At 49.6% G+C, this 16,330-nt stretch overlaps 1 protein-coding gene and 1 pseudogene across 1 annotated transcript; one reads left to right on the forward strand and one right to left on the reverse strand.

Moving 5' to 3' along the window:
• Positions 1 to 2,813: 2,813 nt before the first annotated feature.
• Positions 2,814 to 12,967, reverse strand: LOC143642418 (keratin, type II cytoskeletal 72-like). The gene is made up of 9 exons (XM_077110776.1): positions 12,506 to 12,967; positions 10,783 to 10,997; positions 9,680 to 9,740; positions 9,168 to 9,263; positions 8,269 to 8,433; positions 7,478 to 7,603; positions 4,797 to 5,017; positions 4,137 to 4,171; positions 2,814 to 3,364 (listed from the first exon to the last, which is right to left on the reverse strand). Exons 1-9 carry the CDS (start codon positions 12,965 to 12,967, stop codon positions 3,174 to 3,176), a joined length of 1,572 nt encoding a protein of 523 aa, XP_076966891.1. The 3' UTR covers positions 2,814 to 3,173.
• Positions 12,966 to 16,053, forward strand: LOC143690585 (nucleotide triphosphate diphosphatase NUDT15 pseudogene; annotated as a pseudogene).
• Positions 16,054 to 16,330: the final 277 nt, after the last annotated feature.

Consider the following 16,330-nt stretch of genomic DNA (forward strand, 5'->3'; position numbering starts at 1 on the left):
ACCTGCTCCACCAGGAAGAGAGAGACCTCAGTGGGCACACAGTGTAGGTGGGCTCTGCCGAGCGACAGAGGCTCTGTCTCCAGGACCTGCGGATCAGTACCGAGAATCAGACATACACTGGGGAAGAGCTGCCAAGGCCCCTGGTTCTGCTCCTAGAGAGGAGGAGGTTTGAGCAACGGCAGCAGCAGCCTTTCCCTCTTCTCTCCTGTGAGAAGAGAGGTCAGAGAGGAGGGCAGACAGCTGCCAGGGCTTGGGCCCCGCAGAGGCCGGGGGAAGCCTGGGCACGCTAGCAAGAGAAACAGCATCGCCGCCAGCTGGCAGCTCCACGGTGGGCACAGAGCCTGTCCAAGATCACCCCATAGCCTCTCAGTTGTAGGCAGGAGTCTCCTCCAGGGCCGCAGGAGGCAAGGTGCAATATCCAGGGCTGATGGCAGAGGGCAGTGTGTCCACAAAATAGAAGCACGAGGAGTTTCGTTTGGTTTTCCCTCTTGTTTGCAAATTAGCAGCCAGTGACTGGATAGGGATGTGCTTTAATGAATAGAACCAATGCCCTCTGCCCCTTGCTTAGCTCACCCCATCCAGACAGGTCCTGCTGCCAGTTCACAGCCCTCCGTCATGAACCCGTGGCCAGTGAACACAGAAGGCCTAACCATGTGCACTAATAGTCATCACAGTAGCTAACAGCTGCTAGCTGCAAACCGTGTTCCAGGCACTGTGCTGTTTTTTTTACTCCCATAACGTCTTTTGATATTCTCAGCTTTCCTCTAAGGGGAATGCTTTGAGAGGTAATAGGGTGTCATACTTTTGAGCAACTCTGCCATTTACTAGCCGGGGGACACTAAATGGGTTATTTAGCCCCTCTGAGCCTCATTATCCTCATTAGTGAAATGGACATGAAAATAATAATGCACCTGATGGCAATAGTACATATCAGGTGGTTGGGAAAATCTGTTGAGTTGCCCTACATAAAGTGCTTAGAACCATTAGTGTTGAAAACAACACCTAGTATATAGAAAGCACTCGATAAATGCTAGCTTGTTATTAATTCTATTTCACAAGGGCAAAATCTCATCTAGGCCACAATCACCCACTGGAAGAGCCAGAATTTGAAGCCAGGGGACATGACTAGTCAGCCAGTGTGCTAGACCCAGGGGAACCATTTGCCTGAGACAATCCAGGCTTATGCCCGCTGTCCTAGGATCCGCGGTAACATTTGTCCAGAATAAAAGCGGCAGAATAAAAATTATGTAAATGACCTACACGCCAATGCATACAAAACACACATTTATTAACACAAATGTTTCATCAGTTGCATTCTGGGAGTGGGTCATCAGGACACGCATGTCTGCTTTGAGTCCTTTCTCCCACAGCGAAGGTGGGCTAGACTGAGCCGGCCATTCCATCGGCAAGTGTGTATCGAGTGCCTACTGTGAGCCAGACTTGGGGACCCTAGAACAAGAGGACGGCAGGGGTGAATGAGGGGCAAACACGTGAGCAGCTAATGTGACACCAGGGAAATAAAGCCCCAGCTGCAGGACAGGGCCAGGCACAGCACAGGGGTTGTGCAGACGGCGGCAGTCCAGGCCCTGCTGCCCACCAGCACTCTGAACATGGGCAGGCCGCTTATCCATCTGGGCCTCAGTTTGTTCACCTATAAAATGGGAGCAGGGGGCGTGGATATTGGGCCAGGTAGCTCTAATGTTCCTTCTCATCTAATGTTTGGTGATTTGATGGATTCATCCCTGGAAGGGCCAGAAAACACAAGAAGAGGGAGGTGCCATTCCAGCCAGGCCACAAAGAAGGACGGGGATCTCAGTAAATGGGGAATGGGCGCCTGCAGTTGAGGAAATTTTATCAGCAAAGGCCCCTGGGTGTGAGGATTCACAGCATGCTTGGGGACAGGCTGGAGTGTGAGGGTAGGGAAAATGTGGAAGGTGAAGGGGTCGTGGGCACCCTGAATGCCACTCTCAAATGCAACAACTCCTTGAAAGGGGGGCTCACCCTCGAGGACCCTGGCTCTTTAGTGCCTTGCTCTAACCAACTATGCAAGCCTATCCTAGAAAACAAACACCTTTGCAGAAATGCATACATGCCTTAAAAAGCACCCCACCCACCCCTCATCTCTCTGGCCTCTTACTCCACGTTTCTTCATCGCAGTTATCACAACTTGACATCATATTATGCAGGCCTTTGTTAGTTGTCTATTTTTACTCCCCCCACTAGAACATATGCTCTCTGAGGGCAGAGTCTGTGCCTGGGACCCCCAGTGCCTGAACCACGCTTGGCCCAGGAGGGGCCCACTACATATGTGCTGAATGAATGACTGTTGGAAACACACAATAGACACAGATGCATCCTATGCATGTGTACACACAGGCTTCAACTTTAGGGTGGAACAGAAATTGGCTAGAAGAGAGAAAAGCAGGAACAATTTAACGGAGTGGGACTGGGGAGTGGGTTGGCAGGAGAAGTGTGGGAAAATAAGGAATGATCAGTCCAGTCTCACTCAGCAGCTAGCATGGCAAATCGTGGCACTTTTGAAGACCTAAGTGAGAAGCCATGCTGAAGCGCTAATCAGTCGGTCCTGGTGGAACTCAGCTCCTAGCTCCTAGCTGTGTGAGCCTCTCCACCATGGGGGATAAGGCCTGTCTCACAGGGTCCTTGAGTGGAACAAGTTAATAAAACTCAGCTGTTTGCTAAGATCAGCTGACACCCAGTGCCTACTTAGCCAGAACCAAATGGCAAAGATCCAAGGGCAATGCAGATGTCAACATCCTGGACAAAAGACTGCACACTGAGAATCAAATGGCACTAATCATTTATTGAAACAGAAGCAGAGAAGTGGACAAGATCCCAATCAAAGGACAAAGAGAGCCCCTTGGTAGTGAAAACCCAAGAAAGGCATCGAGGTGAAGGGGACTGTACCTGGCCATAAGGAAACACCTTAGACATGGGTGTTATCTCTGCCCTTTGGAGCAGTGACCCAATGAAAGAAGATGAAAGCAAAGTGGTCACCCAGAGAGCTCGTGACTAACAGAGCATGGGTCAGCAGAGGACAACAGGGAGAGAAGGCGGGATTGGGATTGAGGTTGCAGTAGGAAGCCCTTACTGACTTGGAAATGGGACCTGATACGGGGGGAGGGTGGTTGCTCCCAGAGCCGACCACCTGTCCTTCATTTAGGGGCCTTTTTCGCTGCACAGCTGCTGCCTGAGGTTGTGGCAAGGGGATCTCTGAATTCGCTGCCACAGCTGCCTTTGGTTTTGACGTCCGTGGCCCCAGGTTTGTAGCAGTAACTGCTGGAGGCGCCAAAGCCCATGCTGAAGCCAGCCCCTCCTGCCCTGGAGTTGGTGCTGCTGATGACGGCTGCGATGGGTGAGAGAAGACCTCAGCCCCAGCCAGCCCCATACCCTGCCCATGCCCTTAATCCTCTGCCCTGCGGTGGCTTCGCATTGAAATTGATTCTCTCTGTTGTGCATTTTACAAGGAGAGTTTTCTAGTGCTGACTATGCATGGATTCATTTTTCATGGACTCGGCACCACACATTTGGTCCTCATCAGTCTATGTCAGTCTATCAATATCAGACCTTAAGCTGCCATGGGACAGGGCTCAGTCCGTGAACTGCCCACAGGTAGGACTAGTGCAAAAAGGCACATCACTGCGGCCCCCGTGACGCTGCTGCCTTCCCTTCCAACGATGGAGAAAGGGGCTGCTGGGAGTGACCCAGCCTCTTAGTAACATAGCACTTCACGCGCACTCGCTCTAGCTTTCAAACCTGAAGGAGGCTGCTTCAGCTAACTCTTTTCATCATTTAGTCCATTAGGCTCCCCTCAACCCCTCGTACTGCAGTCTAGAGCCTTTATTTCGACTCTGCTGCACCAGAGACAGAATATAGCCATTGAGCACCATTCTTATAGCAGTCTTCGGGTTAATATACTGTTGGGACTTTAGTATTTTGCGCTATTATTTTTCTCCATTCCAATCTCTCCCCTTGGTTCCTGAAATCCCTCTTTGTATCGTTAAATCTCCCTTGAACCCTTTCTGTTATCCTGACTACTCTTTCATGTCATGAAACTGATGGAAATCAGACTTCTGATAGGGTGACCGAGGGCAGAACTGAGTCCGGCAGGTACTTACAGATGCTCACGGAATTTGGATATTCACCAGACATCCTGAAGAGGGAGAAGAAAAACAGATCAATCCTCCAAAAACAATCACCCCATCTTTTCCAGGGGTCATCTCTGCAAATTAGCCTCTACTCTCAGAACATGCCGCCACCACCCCCATCCCAGGACCCTTTCTTCCCATACACCCCAGTGGGACCTCTCAAGAAATGAAAAATCTGCTACGAGAAATCAACTCTCCATCAAAGTGACTTTGGGATTATGTGTTGCGTGGGATAATTGTGCCTCTGCTCCCCTCCAGTTGCGCCACTGTTCTTAGACAATGAAGAGGAATGAGCTCACGTCCTCACTGGGACCCAGGATTTGACAGAAGAACCTTGAACTTGGATGACTCTTGGAGGCCCTCTGGCTTTTCCCCACCCACCTGAGAAGGACCACAGGGTAATCTGCTTCTCAAACAGTACCAACGTTAGTATTTCCTCTCCAACCACCATTTTGGTATTTTTACAGTTTAGTCCTTCTCGTTGCCTAACTTTGAGCTTCCCTACTGCATGACAAGCCCATTCTACATGGTTTTCCCCAGTAGGACTTGAACAGAAACATGGTTGACCTTTGGTCTTTCTACTAAAGCAGAGCAATAGCTTCCCCAGGTAAAAGGTATCCAGGCCCCCACCTGCACTCCTCGCCCTCCAGCAGCTTGCGGTAGGTGGCGATCTCCACATCCAGGGCCAGCTTCAGGCTCAGCAGCTCCTGGTACTCGCGCAGCATCCGGGCCAGCTCCTCCTTGGCCTGGTGCAGGGCGCCCTCCAGCCCGTCCAGCTTGGCCTGGGCGTCCTTGAGAGCGTTGTGCCCCTGCTGCTCGGCACCCATGATGGCCGTCTCCAGGTTGGAGCACTGAGGGGACAAGTGGATTTAACATTTTAAGTCATAGCCCAGTTCTGAGACCCTACTCAGCAACCTGCTCTCATCTGTCCTGACTGAAAGTCAATGCTTTGAGACCCTCCTGATTTATCCAATTTTGGACATCACCAGAGGTGACTTTGTCCTTCTACCTGTCTCAGGCATGCTTTCACCCCCATTCACGCAGGAGCACGTTGAAGGTGGAAAGTCCTCACGTTGGGAGAGAAGAGGAGAAGGGCACTGAGAAGGTGGGCTACCCAGCCCTGGGGCCCATGCCCTCTCCCTCTAGGCCTGTAATATTAGCTGTAAGATCCTAACACCAAGCCTGATGAAAATCTCTGGGTGGTCAGTCTTGATTCAGCCCCATAGGATAAAGGTTGTCTTGGGAGTTACCATAAATGATGAGAAAATTCTAGGTTAATCAAGTTCCTATTAATAAAATATTTATCTGATAATCCTGGCCTTCTGAATTTCACAGAGAAACATACTAAAAGGCAACAGGCTTAAAAGATATTTTTTTCATAACTAACAGGTCTTACAAGTCTAAAAACATCTGCTGAGAAGTGGACACATATAACTTGCTAGAGGAAACTGGGCCCTGGGTTCACATTTATGTGAAAGCCCCCATGTGAATTTCTTAAGTCTTTTGGTGTTGGCTGTGTTCCGGTCACTCGGCCAAGGTTTTAGTGAGAGCCAAGCATCTGGCTTCTCTTTCTAGGGTGTCCCCTTATTGTGCAGTCAAGTTCATCTCATCCCTAGGAAAGCAGCTGATCCTGAGGCCAGATATCCATCTGACACCACCCTCCCCTGCCAGATATAAGCACCCACAATGTTTGGGGTGAGTGGCCCACAGCTCAGAGGACACACCTAAGACCCAGTTGCCCAGACACATTTGGCCATGTCCCCTCCTCAGGACTGTGGAGATCTAATCATTCAGAGAGATGGCTATGAACTCTGTGATCTGAATTCAATCAAACCATCCTCTGTTCTTTTTCACTGACCAAGTTCCAAGATGGACCTGGGGGGTTCCCAGAGCCTTGACCTCATGAATGCACATGGTCTGAGTGAGGAGATAAAATTTTGTCCTCCACCGAGATAAATACTCAAATGGATTCCTTGGCTTTCAAATGCCAAAAGACTCTGCCAGTGAAACTGGGCTTCTTCTTTGGGGTTTGAGGACAAAGGACAGAAAAGTGCCTTGGTCGAGGGCCTTCAAGAGGAATTGCAATGGAAACCAAGCATGGCAAGTGATCCCCACTTGTTGACGATGGAGGACATCTTCCCTGACTCCTAAAGCACAGTGTCATTCTCATCACAAAATGTCACTTTCTGGGAATAAGCTCACCCAACCATAGTATTTTATCAAACACCATAATGGAATGCTGAGGGTCATTTTTTTTAGCACCTCATGTTTTCCCTATATTTAAGCTGGTCTTGATTTTTAAAAACACCATAAGTTTTATTGAATGCTGGTCCTTCTTTCCACCGCCATGAGCCCACTGCACAGAGGAGAACTCACCCCACCGTGGGTACAGGGCAGGGGAAGGGGACAGAGAAGTGGAGGTCAAGGAGATGGGGGCAATTTGACTTGCCTGGGAGGCTGACAGACTTGAATTCTTGCACTGACCTCCACAAAAGTTAGGAAATTCATGGATTTGCCAGTTTCAGCCACGCTGGGAAACCACATTCATCAGAGGGTAAGAGACAGGTTCACGTTTATCAAGAACCACTGGTATGTCCCAATACTGCACTTCCCGAGATGGCATCCTCAGTGCAATGCCCTCCCCACCGCCACGAGCACAAGGAAGACCAAGCTCGGTGCAAAGCCTGAGCCGAGTCCAGAGCAGGAGGCTTCTCCCTCACTCTGTTGGAAAATCCACTACCAGGTTCTCCTTCCTCAAACATGAGTCTTGTGAAAGTTACAAATCATTCACTTATAGCTACTGCATCAAGTCCAAACTCCCCTGCCTGGTTGTGAAGGCTGCTCATCATCCACCATCCCTCCCCAGTGGTATCCTCTGCTATCTCCCAGCCCCACCACGGACCTTCTGCTCCAAGGAGGTGAACCTCCCTGCACATGTGCCAGGCATAGCCCTACCTCTGATCCCTGCTTACACTGGCTCCTTCACCTGCACACCTTCCCTCTCCTTTCTGTCCCCCATCCCAGCATAAACCCACCCCTGCAAAAAGTATCACTCTGGCACTCAGGAACCTCCAGCCTCTCTGAACTCCTACAGCATATCTAGAATGTGCTGCAGAGTTTGTGGAAGGCTTTATCATTCTACACGTGTCTGTGCACTTCTGTTTAATTATAATTATAATTAAATTATAATTTAATTATAAACTAATTATAGGCTTCCCAAGGAGGGCATTGTGCCCTACCCTGTTTCCACATTCTGTCTTGTACACACCGGTGCACAGTAAACTCTTATGAGTTGATACCATAGAACCCACCTGCTTTTTCACATTCCCTATCTCTGAGCGGATCCTCTGAATCAGCTTGTTGAGCTCTGAGATCTCAGTCTTGGTGAGTTTGAGGTCATCTCCATGTCGGCCAGCCATCACCTGGAGCTCCTGGATCTGAGGTGGGGTAGCAAGAGAAAGAGGAACCCAGGACAGACGAGAATTCACCAAGCTTAAGGGTTTTCAGCCTGGGAAGGGGGAGAAAGGCCACATGCTGTTCTTCTCAACAGTCAAGCATTGCAGGCCCAAGTGAAGGAGGAAGGGAAGGAGAGAGGGAGAAAGTGATGGGAGGAGAGTGGAGGGGGTAAGAATATCCTTTCCTTCTTGGAATGAAGGCCCCTGCTCCAGTTCAGCAGGCTCCTCATATTTTCAAGCAAGAGAACCTCGGCCTGGTAGAGTTTGGATTTCCTGTCCTCAAAATACCAAAGTTGAAGAGAAAAAGAAAATGTAGAGATATGTAGATTACCCATGGGAACTGTGTTGGAGTCCCACCAAGGTTATGGCTGGTGTGGTCTCAGCTGTCAGTCAAGGACCATGGCAGGGAACAGACTAGCCCCATATGTGTCCCCCAAACATGCTGAGACTATGGTGGAACTCTCTGGGCCATGGGGAGGCATTTCCACAAGGCCCAGCTCTAAGACAAAGGGGGTCTCGGCCCAATCTAGGTGCATGGATACACACACACACACACACACACACACACACACATACACACATACATGCACAGTGAGGAGGCAGCAGCCGTGGTCTTTGTGCCCTGGCACACCTGGCCCTGGCCTCACCTTGCTCTGGTACAGCATCTCAGCCTCAGCCTTGCTCTTCAGGGCGATCTCTTCATAGTGGGCATGGACCTCATCAATGATGCTGCCCAGGTCCAGGTCCCGGTTGTTGTCCATGGACAGGATGACAGACATGTCACTGATGTGGGACTGCAGCTGAGCGATCTCCTGGAGGACAGTTGGGAGAGGAAGACCAGTTAGAAAGTCCCCTTGAGAGGACCACCTCTCTTGATCCTCCTTAAGGAAAATCTGCACTGCTCCTTTTTCAGCAACTGAATTCTGATTTCAATAGGCCCTTCTGGGATTTTGGACTGAACACCTTGGACTTTCAGCTACAAGTGATGGACTTTACCTTTCCATCATGCACTCAGGACTGCCCCACCCTCTTCCTAAAAATCCCCCCAGTGGCTCCCCTTTACCCTCAGAAGCAAGTTTGAACCCCTTGCCTGGCATTCAGAGCTCTTCAGCAGGCTGTAGATAACCTTGCCCACCTCAAGTCTCTACCTCGTTACACCCCTTATGCATTAGCACCTATGAGGTTTCTGACTGTTCGCCTGTGCTGCTGCTTCAGTCCGGCACGTCAAACCCTTCACAGCACCCTCTGAAATCTTACTCATCTTCCTCTAGGAACCTTTCCTGACAGTGCTGGTAGAATTTACCATTTCCTTTCCTCTGTTGTCCTAAAGCTCATTTATATTATTTTCCCTATCAGACCATGAACTCCTTGAGGAGAGGAATCTTTCTTTCTCCGGACACGGTCTCCTCAAAAAGCCTAGCTAATTGCTCCACACACAGTAGGGCCTCAACACATACCAGCTGCACTGAATTTAAGAGTCTCTTCCTACCAACCCGAGGTCCAGAGCCACTTGTACAAGGAGCAGACCACACAAAAGAGATCTTACCTCTTCATAGAGGCACTTGAAGACCTTGATCTCATCTGTCAAGGAGTCCACCTTGGCCTGGAGCTCAACCTTTTGTATGTAGGCAGCATCTACGTCCTGGGAGACACATGACAGTCAAGTGGCCCTGAGAGGTGCCAGCTACCCTTCCTTACTCTCCATCCTGCCACAAGGAGACTTGATTTCTCTAGCTGTCTTCATTCTCCCACCCCAGGCCTCAGAGGGGAGGGCCCACTCCTTGAGAGAACCATCAAGCAATCCAACGAACATGTCCAGTGCACTTGGATGCTCCAGAAGTGTAGCAAGATGCCTGGATTTTAAGCTGGCAAATTCTGGGAGCAGCGCACATCCCAGACAAGGAATCTGAAGGAGGAGCTGGGCAGTTAGAAGCCAAGTTACCCATGCCCAAGAGTCTTGATGACCTACAAGTCCCTTTCCTCATCCAATCAACACCACTGTGCTGTGTGGCCAAGAAGGCCTCTGGAAATATTCTGGCCCTTCTTGATCCCTTTTACCTTCTTGAGCATCACAAACTCATTCTCAGCAGTTGTGCGTCTATTAATCTCCACCTCGTACCTGCATAGGGTAAGAGAGAGGAGACAGCATTACCATTGAGATCCTTCATTTCTGCAAACCCTTGCTGAGTCAGTGTTCACCTGTGTGCCAGGTGAGCAGTCTCCCAGGGGGAGTCCATGTACCCCTAGGCCCTGGGTACCTCTGACTGGCAGTCCCCCCTTTCTCCAGACCCTACTCAAATCTTTACTCAGGCTCCCTTCTCAATTCCCTTCTCAATTCCACTCTTGTTCACAGTGCATTCATTTCCATTTGCTGATGGCCATCTGAAAGTGTTCTTTAAGCCTGCCCCTACAGCCGGGGTGTTCTCAGAGGGCAGGGACAGGGCCATGCCACCTCCTCCCTCAGGATCTCCATTCAGGGCTCAGACCAGGTCTCCACTTTGGGGGTGGGAGGGACTTCAGAATGGAGAGGGATGGGCAGACTGAACATGGGACATGAAAAAGAGCCCACCTCCATCCACCTTGAATTTCACAAGAAGTCCCTAGAATCCCTAGAAATCCTAGCACCTAGAAGCAAGCTTCCAAAACAAAACTTTAGGTCATGCTGATCCTAGACATGGTTCAACTCAGAGGGAGAAACAATCTCTTGTTCCAAATACATTCTCAAGTATTCTCTTTAATGGTGAGAGTCAGCAGCACAGATATGCCTCAATATGAAATAATCTTTAAAACTCATTCATTTTTGCTTGGCTTTAAGAATTGTTCTGGGATTGGCAGGGATGTCTCATGTTCTGGGAACTACCCTGGAAACCTCACTCAAGAGGAGCTACAAAACCATGGGTTATCCATCGAGTTCTGATACAATTTATCTTTCCATTTCCTCTTCCAACGCTACAAATTGAGCACATCATTTCCTAAACAATTCAAAGCAAATTTTTGGTAGAACTATTCTCTCCCTAAGTCTGGAGCTCTCTCCCTTCCCTGTGGGAAAGGGAATTGCAATGGTATCAACAAAGAATCAAAGAAAAAAATGCTGGCACCAAATTGAAGCCTCATATGTCACTAAGATGCTCCAATAGAATACTCTCTGCCTCTCTACTCACCTCTTCTTGTAGTCCTCCACCAAATCCTGCATGGTCCTCAGCTCTGAGTCCAGCCTTACCCTGTCCCCTGACTGTGTGTCCAGCTGTTTCTGCAGCTTACTGATGTAACCCTCGTAAATCAGATCCATGTTTTTCCTGCAGCTGTTCAGCTCCTGCTGCTGCAGCAGACTCCACTTGGTTTCCAACACCTGGTGCTGCTGCTCCAAGAACCGCACCTGGAACCCAGAGTTGGTCATGGCCCAGAATCCCCATCTCATTTCTTCTCAAAAGTGGGGAGAGGGCCAGAAATCAGAGGCAGTCATTCTCAGGGGGCAGGAGGGATCCACGTTTTATCAAAGGGAAGACGCTGATGAAACTTGGGGTTTCAAGGCAAGAAACAAGATCTTGTCTAAAAGAAATCAGGAAATTGGTTTAAGAAATGGTATCACCTGCTTTCATGAGTTTTCATGTAATTGAGGTACCTGCTTTTGGTAAATGCCAGTGTTTTTTGAGGGAAGGGAAATGGGCAGCAAGGGAGAAATGACAACTGGGAAAAGACATCAGAAAGCACTCTGGCAGACAGAATACTCCATATTCTTTTCCTGTATAGCCCACATTGCTCATTTTGTTTGTTCACTTGTTTTGTTTTGTTTTTTCCCAAGTAAGTTAAGCTTTACAAATCCCTTCACTCTTGACAAATGTTTCCCATTTTTGGACTAAATAACTTCTGGCCCTCTTCTACTCACAGCAGTCCTCTTCTCACCTATCTCTTGAGCTTAAAGGGGAGAAGAAACATGCTAGGAAAGGACAGACTTGAAAGAGGAGGAAAATGTCCTCTGAACCAGAAGTTCTGTTTCTCCCACTCAAGCCTTCTCTCAAACCACCTCACTTCCTCTTCCATTCCACCATTGACTGTTCAATCAGCTTGGGCACATTTCCTGGCCTTCCTATGTCTTAGTTTTCTCCTCAGCAAGGCAGAATAGTAATGGGTTATTATTCTGGGCTGGACTTCAATAAATGAGAATCTCTGCAGACAGCACCAGGCACCGTGAATATAGCGGTTGCTGCTATTATGTCTCCTAAGACTCCCCAGGTGCAGACAAGGGAAGCCTCTCCTTGTCTCCATCCCATTCCCAGGGATCAGTGTCTCTGAGTGTCCAGAGACATCATTTCCATTACCCCACCTTGGGATCACCTGTTTCAACACAAACATACAGCATGACATGCTTTCAATCTCCTTCGGTTCATCCTTCAAGTCTGAAATCTTCCTAGCTTATACCTACACCCTGCTTCCTTCCTTCCAAGTCCTTCCTCACCAGTCAAGCATCATGTCCTCTGATGTTCTCTGACAGTGTCCCTCTCGTGCCCCTCTCCTAGATGTGTGTTTCATCTCCTCATCCAATATTAGGGGCCCTCAGAGGATCCATTCCATGTGTCTCCTGCCGCTAGAGCCACATCCCCAGCCCCCTGCCAGGGTCTTGCCCCAGACAAGGAAGGAAGGAAGCACTCCTTTATTGGGAGTCTGGACAGGCGCTGTCTAAGCCTTTGGAAAGCATCTCCTTTAATCTTCCTTATACCCTCTGAGGTAGGAACCTTCATTGCGCTGGTTTTACAGAAGAGGAAAGGAGGGCTCAGAGAGGTTGAATAATTCACCCAGCCACACGGCCCATCAGCGGCATTGCTGGGCACCACCGCGCACCCTGGGATGCCCAAGGCGGGGGCGGGCCCATACCCGCCCACCCACCTTGTCGATGAAGGAGGCGAACTTGTTGTTCAGAGCCTTGATCTGCTCCCGCTCCTGGGCGCGCACTTTCTGGATCTCGGGGTCCAGCTCCACGTTGAGGGGGGCCAGCAGTCCCTTGTTGACGGTGACCTGAGGGATGCCCCCGGGCGGGCACACAGAGGGGACGGCGGGCCCCAGCCCCGCGCTGCCGAAGACCGGGCCCACGAAGCCGCCCACGCGGCCGCCGCCCACGCCCGCGCCCGGGCCCAGCGCGAAGCGGCCGCGGCGGGCCGCCGAGAGGCCGAGGGAGGCGCGCCGGCTGGGCCCCTGGCTGAACAGGCTCTTGCTGCCGAAGGCCGCGGAGCCCTTGGCACCGGCCCTGAGTGAGGCCGAGCTGCTGCAGACCCGGCTGGAGAGGATGGCCGAGCAGCCGCTGAAGCCCAGGCGCTCCCCCGCGGGATGCTGGTTAAACTGGCGGCCCATGGCTGGCGAGGTCCGCGGCGCCCCGGAGGTGCAGGGAGGCGAGGGGACCGGCGCGCACAGGGCTGCTCGACCCCCAACGCTGGCTCGTCCCTTAAATAGCTGGAGTGCGGGGCTGGCGGGGAACTCCGGTCCGCCTAATTTGTAGGTCGGGAACAAGTTTTTAGGTCGCATGGGGCCTCTGGGCTTCTTCATTTGGGAAATTACCATCCCCTCTCAGAGATTTGTGTCTCTTCCACCCTGAGCTCCTCATGAGTCCCCCGTAAAATGGCCCAGAACCCTGCATTTTGCTTTGCTTCTATCCTGTATTATAATAATTGGGCTAACTTATCTCCACTCAATGCCCTCCAGTTACTGGGGTTATCACAGCTGAGATCTCTAGCAGAAGCTCCCAGTGGGTCTGACCCCTCTGGGGTAGGGGGTGGGGAGTGGGTGTCCAGACAGATTGTTTTCAGAGGGACACGAACAGGTTAGGAATGTTCTAGAGAACCACCCTTAGCCGAGCACTCCTGCTTGCCCCGGCTTCTGGTGGAGGCCAGCTCAGGCCTGAGTGTGAGGAAGATAAGGAGGAAGATTTCTACCCAGCATCTGCCCGGATCTCTCACTCTGCTGGGGGACGCGAGGCACAGAGACACCAGGGAAGATTTCACGCCTTTGGACACAAGTACTGGGGACTGACTTTGGGCCAGAACTAAAAAGTTTCTCCCCAAAAGCGTTTCTGGAGTGAAAGTGGGAAAAATACTTGCTGGGAAGGAGGGAAGAAGACCTGGGGAAATAGGACACAGAAAGGCTTTTAGGCATGGTTTCGGGGGTGGTCTTTCCCGAAGGTTTTTGGTGGTGGATATTTTCTGTTTCTTTTCTATTTTTTTTTTTTTTCTGTTAAGTTGAAGAGGGTCTTTCATCCAATCCAAGGAACCTCTGAGTCAGGACTGGAATGTAGTCAGTTCTTAGGACCAACTCAAGAAGGGCTAATCAAGAACTAAATTCCAGAAGTTCACCCTTTGTAAACTCGGGTCTAACCTGATTTCCTCTTCTTCAACATAAGCTGCTCTGAAGTCTTGTCTTAGAGACACCGTCATCCCATACTGCTCCTCTGGCACCCAGGAAGCATTGTAGTTGATTACATTTAGATCTCTGTCCCATTTCCCCGTCAGATCCCTCCAGATTAACCCTTCCTTCCCCTGCTCTCCCAGTGCTCAGTCTAGCCAAGGATCAGGGACAGTCAGGGTAAATGTAAAGCAGACTGGCGGCTCAGATGAGGCTTCTTGTTGTGTCCTTAGTTAAACTGGGAAGCCTGGGCACCCCTTGCAGCCCTTATAGGGTGCACAGATGGTTCCTGGGCGAAACTGGCTGACACAACCTCCCTGAGCCAATCACAGGGCATAATAACTGCCAAGGTGTTTACTCCATAGGAAGAGAAGTTGTGGGGCCATGGGTAAGTGGCGGGGATGGCGCCAGCCACAGATGGGCAGATAGTGGAGCTGGTAGTGTCCCAGATGATGAAGAGGGTTGGCTCTCTGGGCAGGGCTATTGTTCAGGGCAGTGGTAGTGTGACTGCATGACAAGCAAGCCCTTCTTGAAACTCATGGTTAAGTTTCTCGTGATTCCATGAGATTCCCTGCCCCCACAATTATAGCCTTTTTATTCCATGAGCCTAAGAAATAGCTTATTAATTCTGATCATTGAGAAAAGAATAAGAATTAAATTGAAACAGGGGAAACTGACATAGGATTGGCTTACAAAGGAGCCTTTGGAATCACCTTTTTCTGGAAATTTCCTAAGAAGGCAACACACCCATCCCTCTGGGAACTGGGACATTTCTTCCCAGAGTTAGAAACATGTAGGATGGCCTTTTCTTATCTTCTCATGGCGAATTGACAGGTTGGATGAATCAGGAATTCCTCAACCTCCGGGATCTCCTTTCTTACCTATTATGAAGAGACAGAAGTGACACATCAGTCTTCAGAGACATCAGATATGTGGGAGACAGTGACGGACCCAAAGGTGTGGCTGAGGCCTAGGAGGAGGGGTTCTCATTGCACTTGCCTTTACAGCAGCTCACAGGGTCACCCCAGGCCCTGGTGGCCACCTCTGCCATTAGTTCACAGGTTGAAGCCACCCCTAGACAAGTAGACAAGGACGGAAACATCACCCTTTGAAACCAGCGCTCAACCAAACATGGATGAGATTGGCCTCCTGTGGAGGCCACTCTGGAGTGCAGATCTGCAAATGCATCACTGATTAAGCTGGGTTTCTTTTGCTCAAACAGGTCTGTCTGGAACACTAGTTCTTAAGAAATTAATAGATACCATTAAAAAATAAGTGGACCATCTGTGGAAGACAGTTTGGCAGTTCCGCAGAAAACTAAGTACAGAACGACCATATGTGACCTAGAAATCCCACATATAAGTAGATCCCCAAAAGAATTGAAAGCAGGGACTCAAAGAGATGTTTGCACATTGATGTTCATAGCGGCGTTATTCACACGTGTCAAAAGACAGAAGCAACTCAAGCGTCCATCAACCAATGAATGGATAAACGAAATGTGACATATGCATACCGTGGAATATTTTTGAGCTGTGAAAATAAATGAAGTCGGTGATGGGTGGGTCCTGACGGTGGAGGGCAGAGCATGGCGTCCCACCATCAGGGTGGGAGTCGTGGTGACGAGCCACAGGCATCCTCATCGCATCCCCCTGGGGAGGAGGGCCCTTCAGAGTTGGCAGTTACCAACTTCCTGGGGGGTCATTTGGAGTTCAGTGGAAGTTGGGAAGAAGCTGTTCTTCACCTGAAAAATGTTCGTTTTTTCCTCTGTTGTGAATTGTTGAGAAAGAGAATTAGCATTATGTCACTATATTCATGAAAGGAGACATGGGCTTGACTCATGTGAATCAGAATCAAAGAATGTAGACCCTGAAAAAAATGAAAATTGAGAATGGGTTCCCTGGGACAAATTTCTTTCATTGGACCAGTTTTTCTGGGCACTACATTGTTTAAAGGAACAAGGTTATGATCCATTTAAGGAAGATTTGGATCATCTGGTAAGATGCAAAGGAAATAATTTCTAGGTGGCCAAAAAGGATTCTTAACTAAAAAAAAAGACAAAATAGCATCTGGTTAGGAATGGAAAATCATCTATATTTCAGTGCCTCTCCATTTTACCTATAAAGTTCTATTAGATTGCAACTTTATTTACAGTCTCTTAATAAACTCATCTTCCTTTCAGCCAATATGTGTTACATTTTTCTGGGATATGTCATTGAATTGTGTGCCAGCCACAGAGTGTGTGATAATTAGTGATGCTATGATAAATCTGCTTACCGTATTCATATAAGATATATACTCTGCAGTTTGTCATTGCTAGCC

Source organism: Tamandua tetradactyla, chromosome 7, assembly GCF_023851605.1.
Source record: "Tamandua tetradactyla isolate mTamTet1 chromosome 7, mTamTet1.pri, whole genome shotgun sequence".
Taxonomy (NCBI): Eukaryota; Metazoa; Chordata; class Mammalia; order Pilosa; family Myrmecophagidae; genus Tamandua; species Tamandua tetradactyla.

Bases quoted from the DNA above. Each gene is read 5' to 3' on its own strand.
- LOC143642418 (XM_077110776.1), bottom strand. From the start codon at position 12,967: ATGGGCCGCCAGTTTAACCAGCATCCCGCGGGGGAGCGCCTGGGCTTC. The intron at 9,741-10,782 runs GTGAGTAGAGAG...TACCCTATGCAG, and splicing joins GTGGAGGACTACAAGAAGAG to GTACGAGGTGGAGATTAATA. The intron at 5,018-7,477 runs GTGGGTTCTATG...TTGTCCCCTCAG, and splicing joins TAGGGAATGTGAAAAAGCAG to TGCTCCAACCTGGAGACGGC.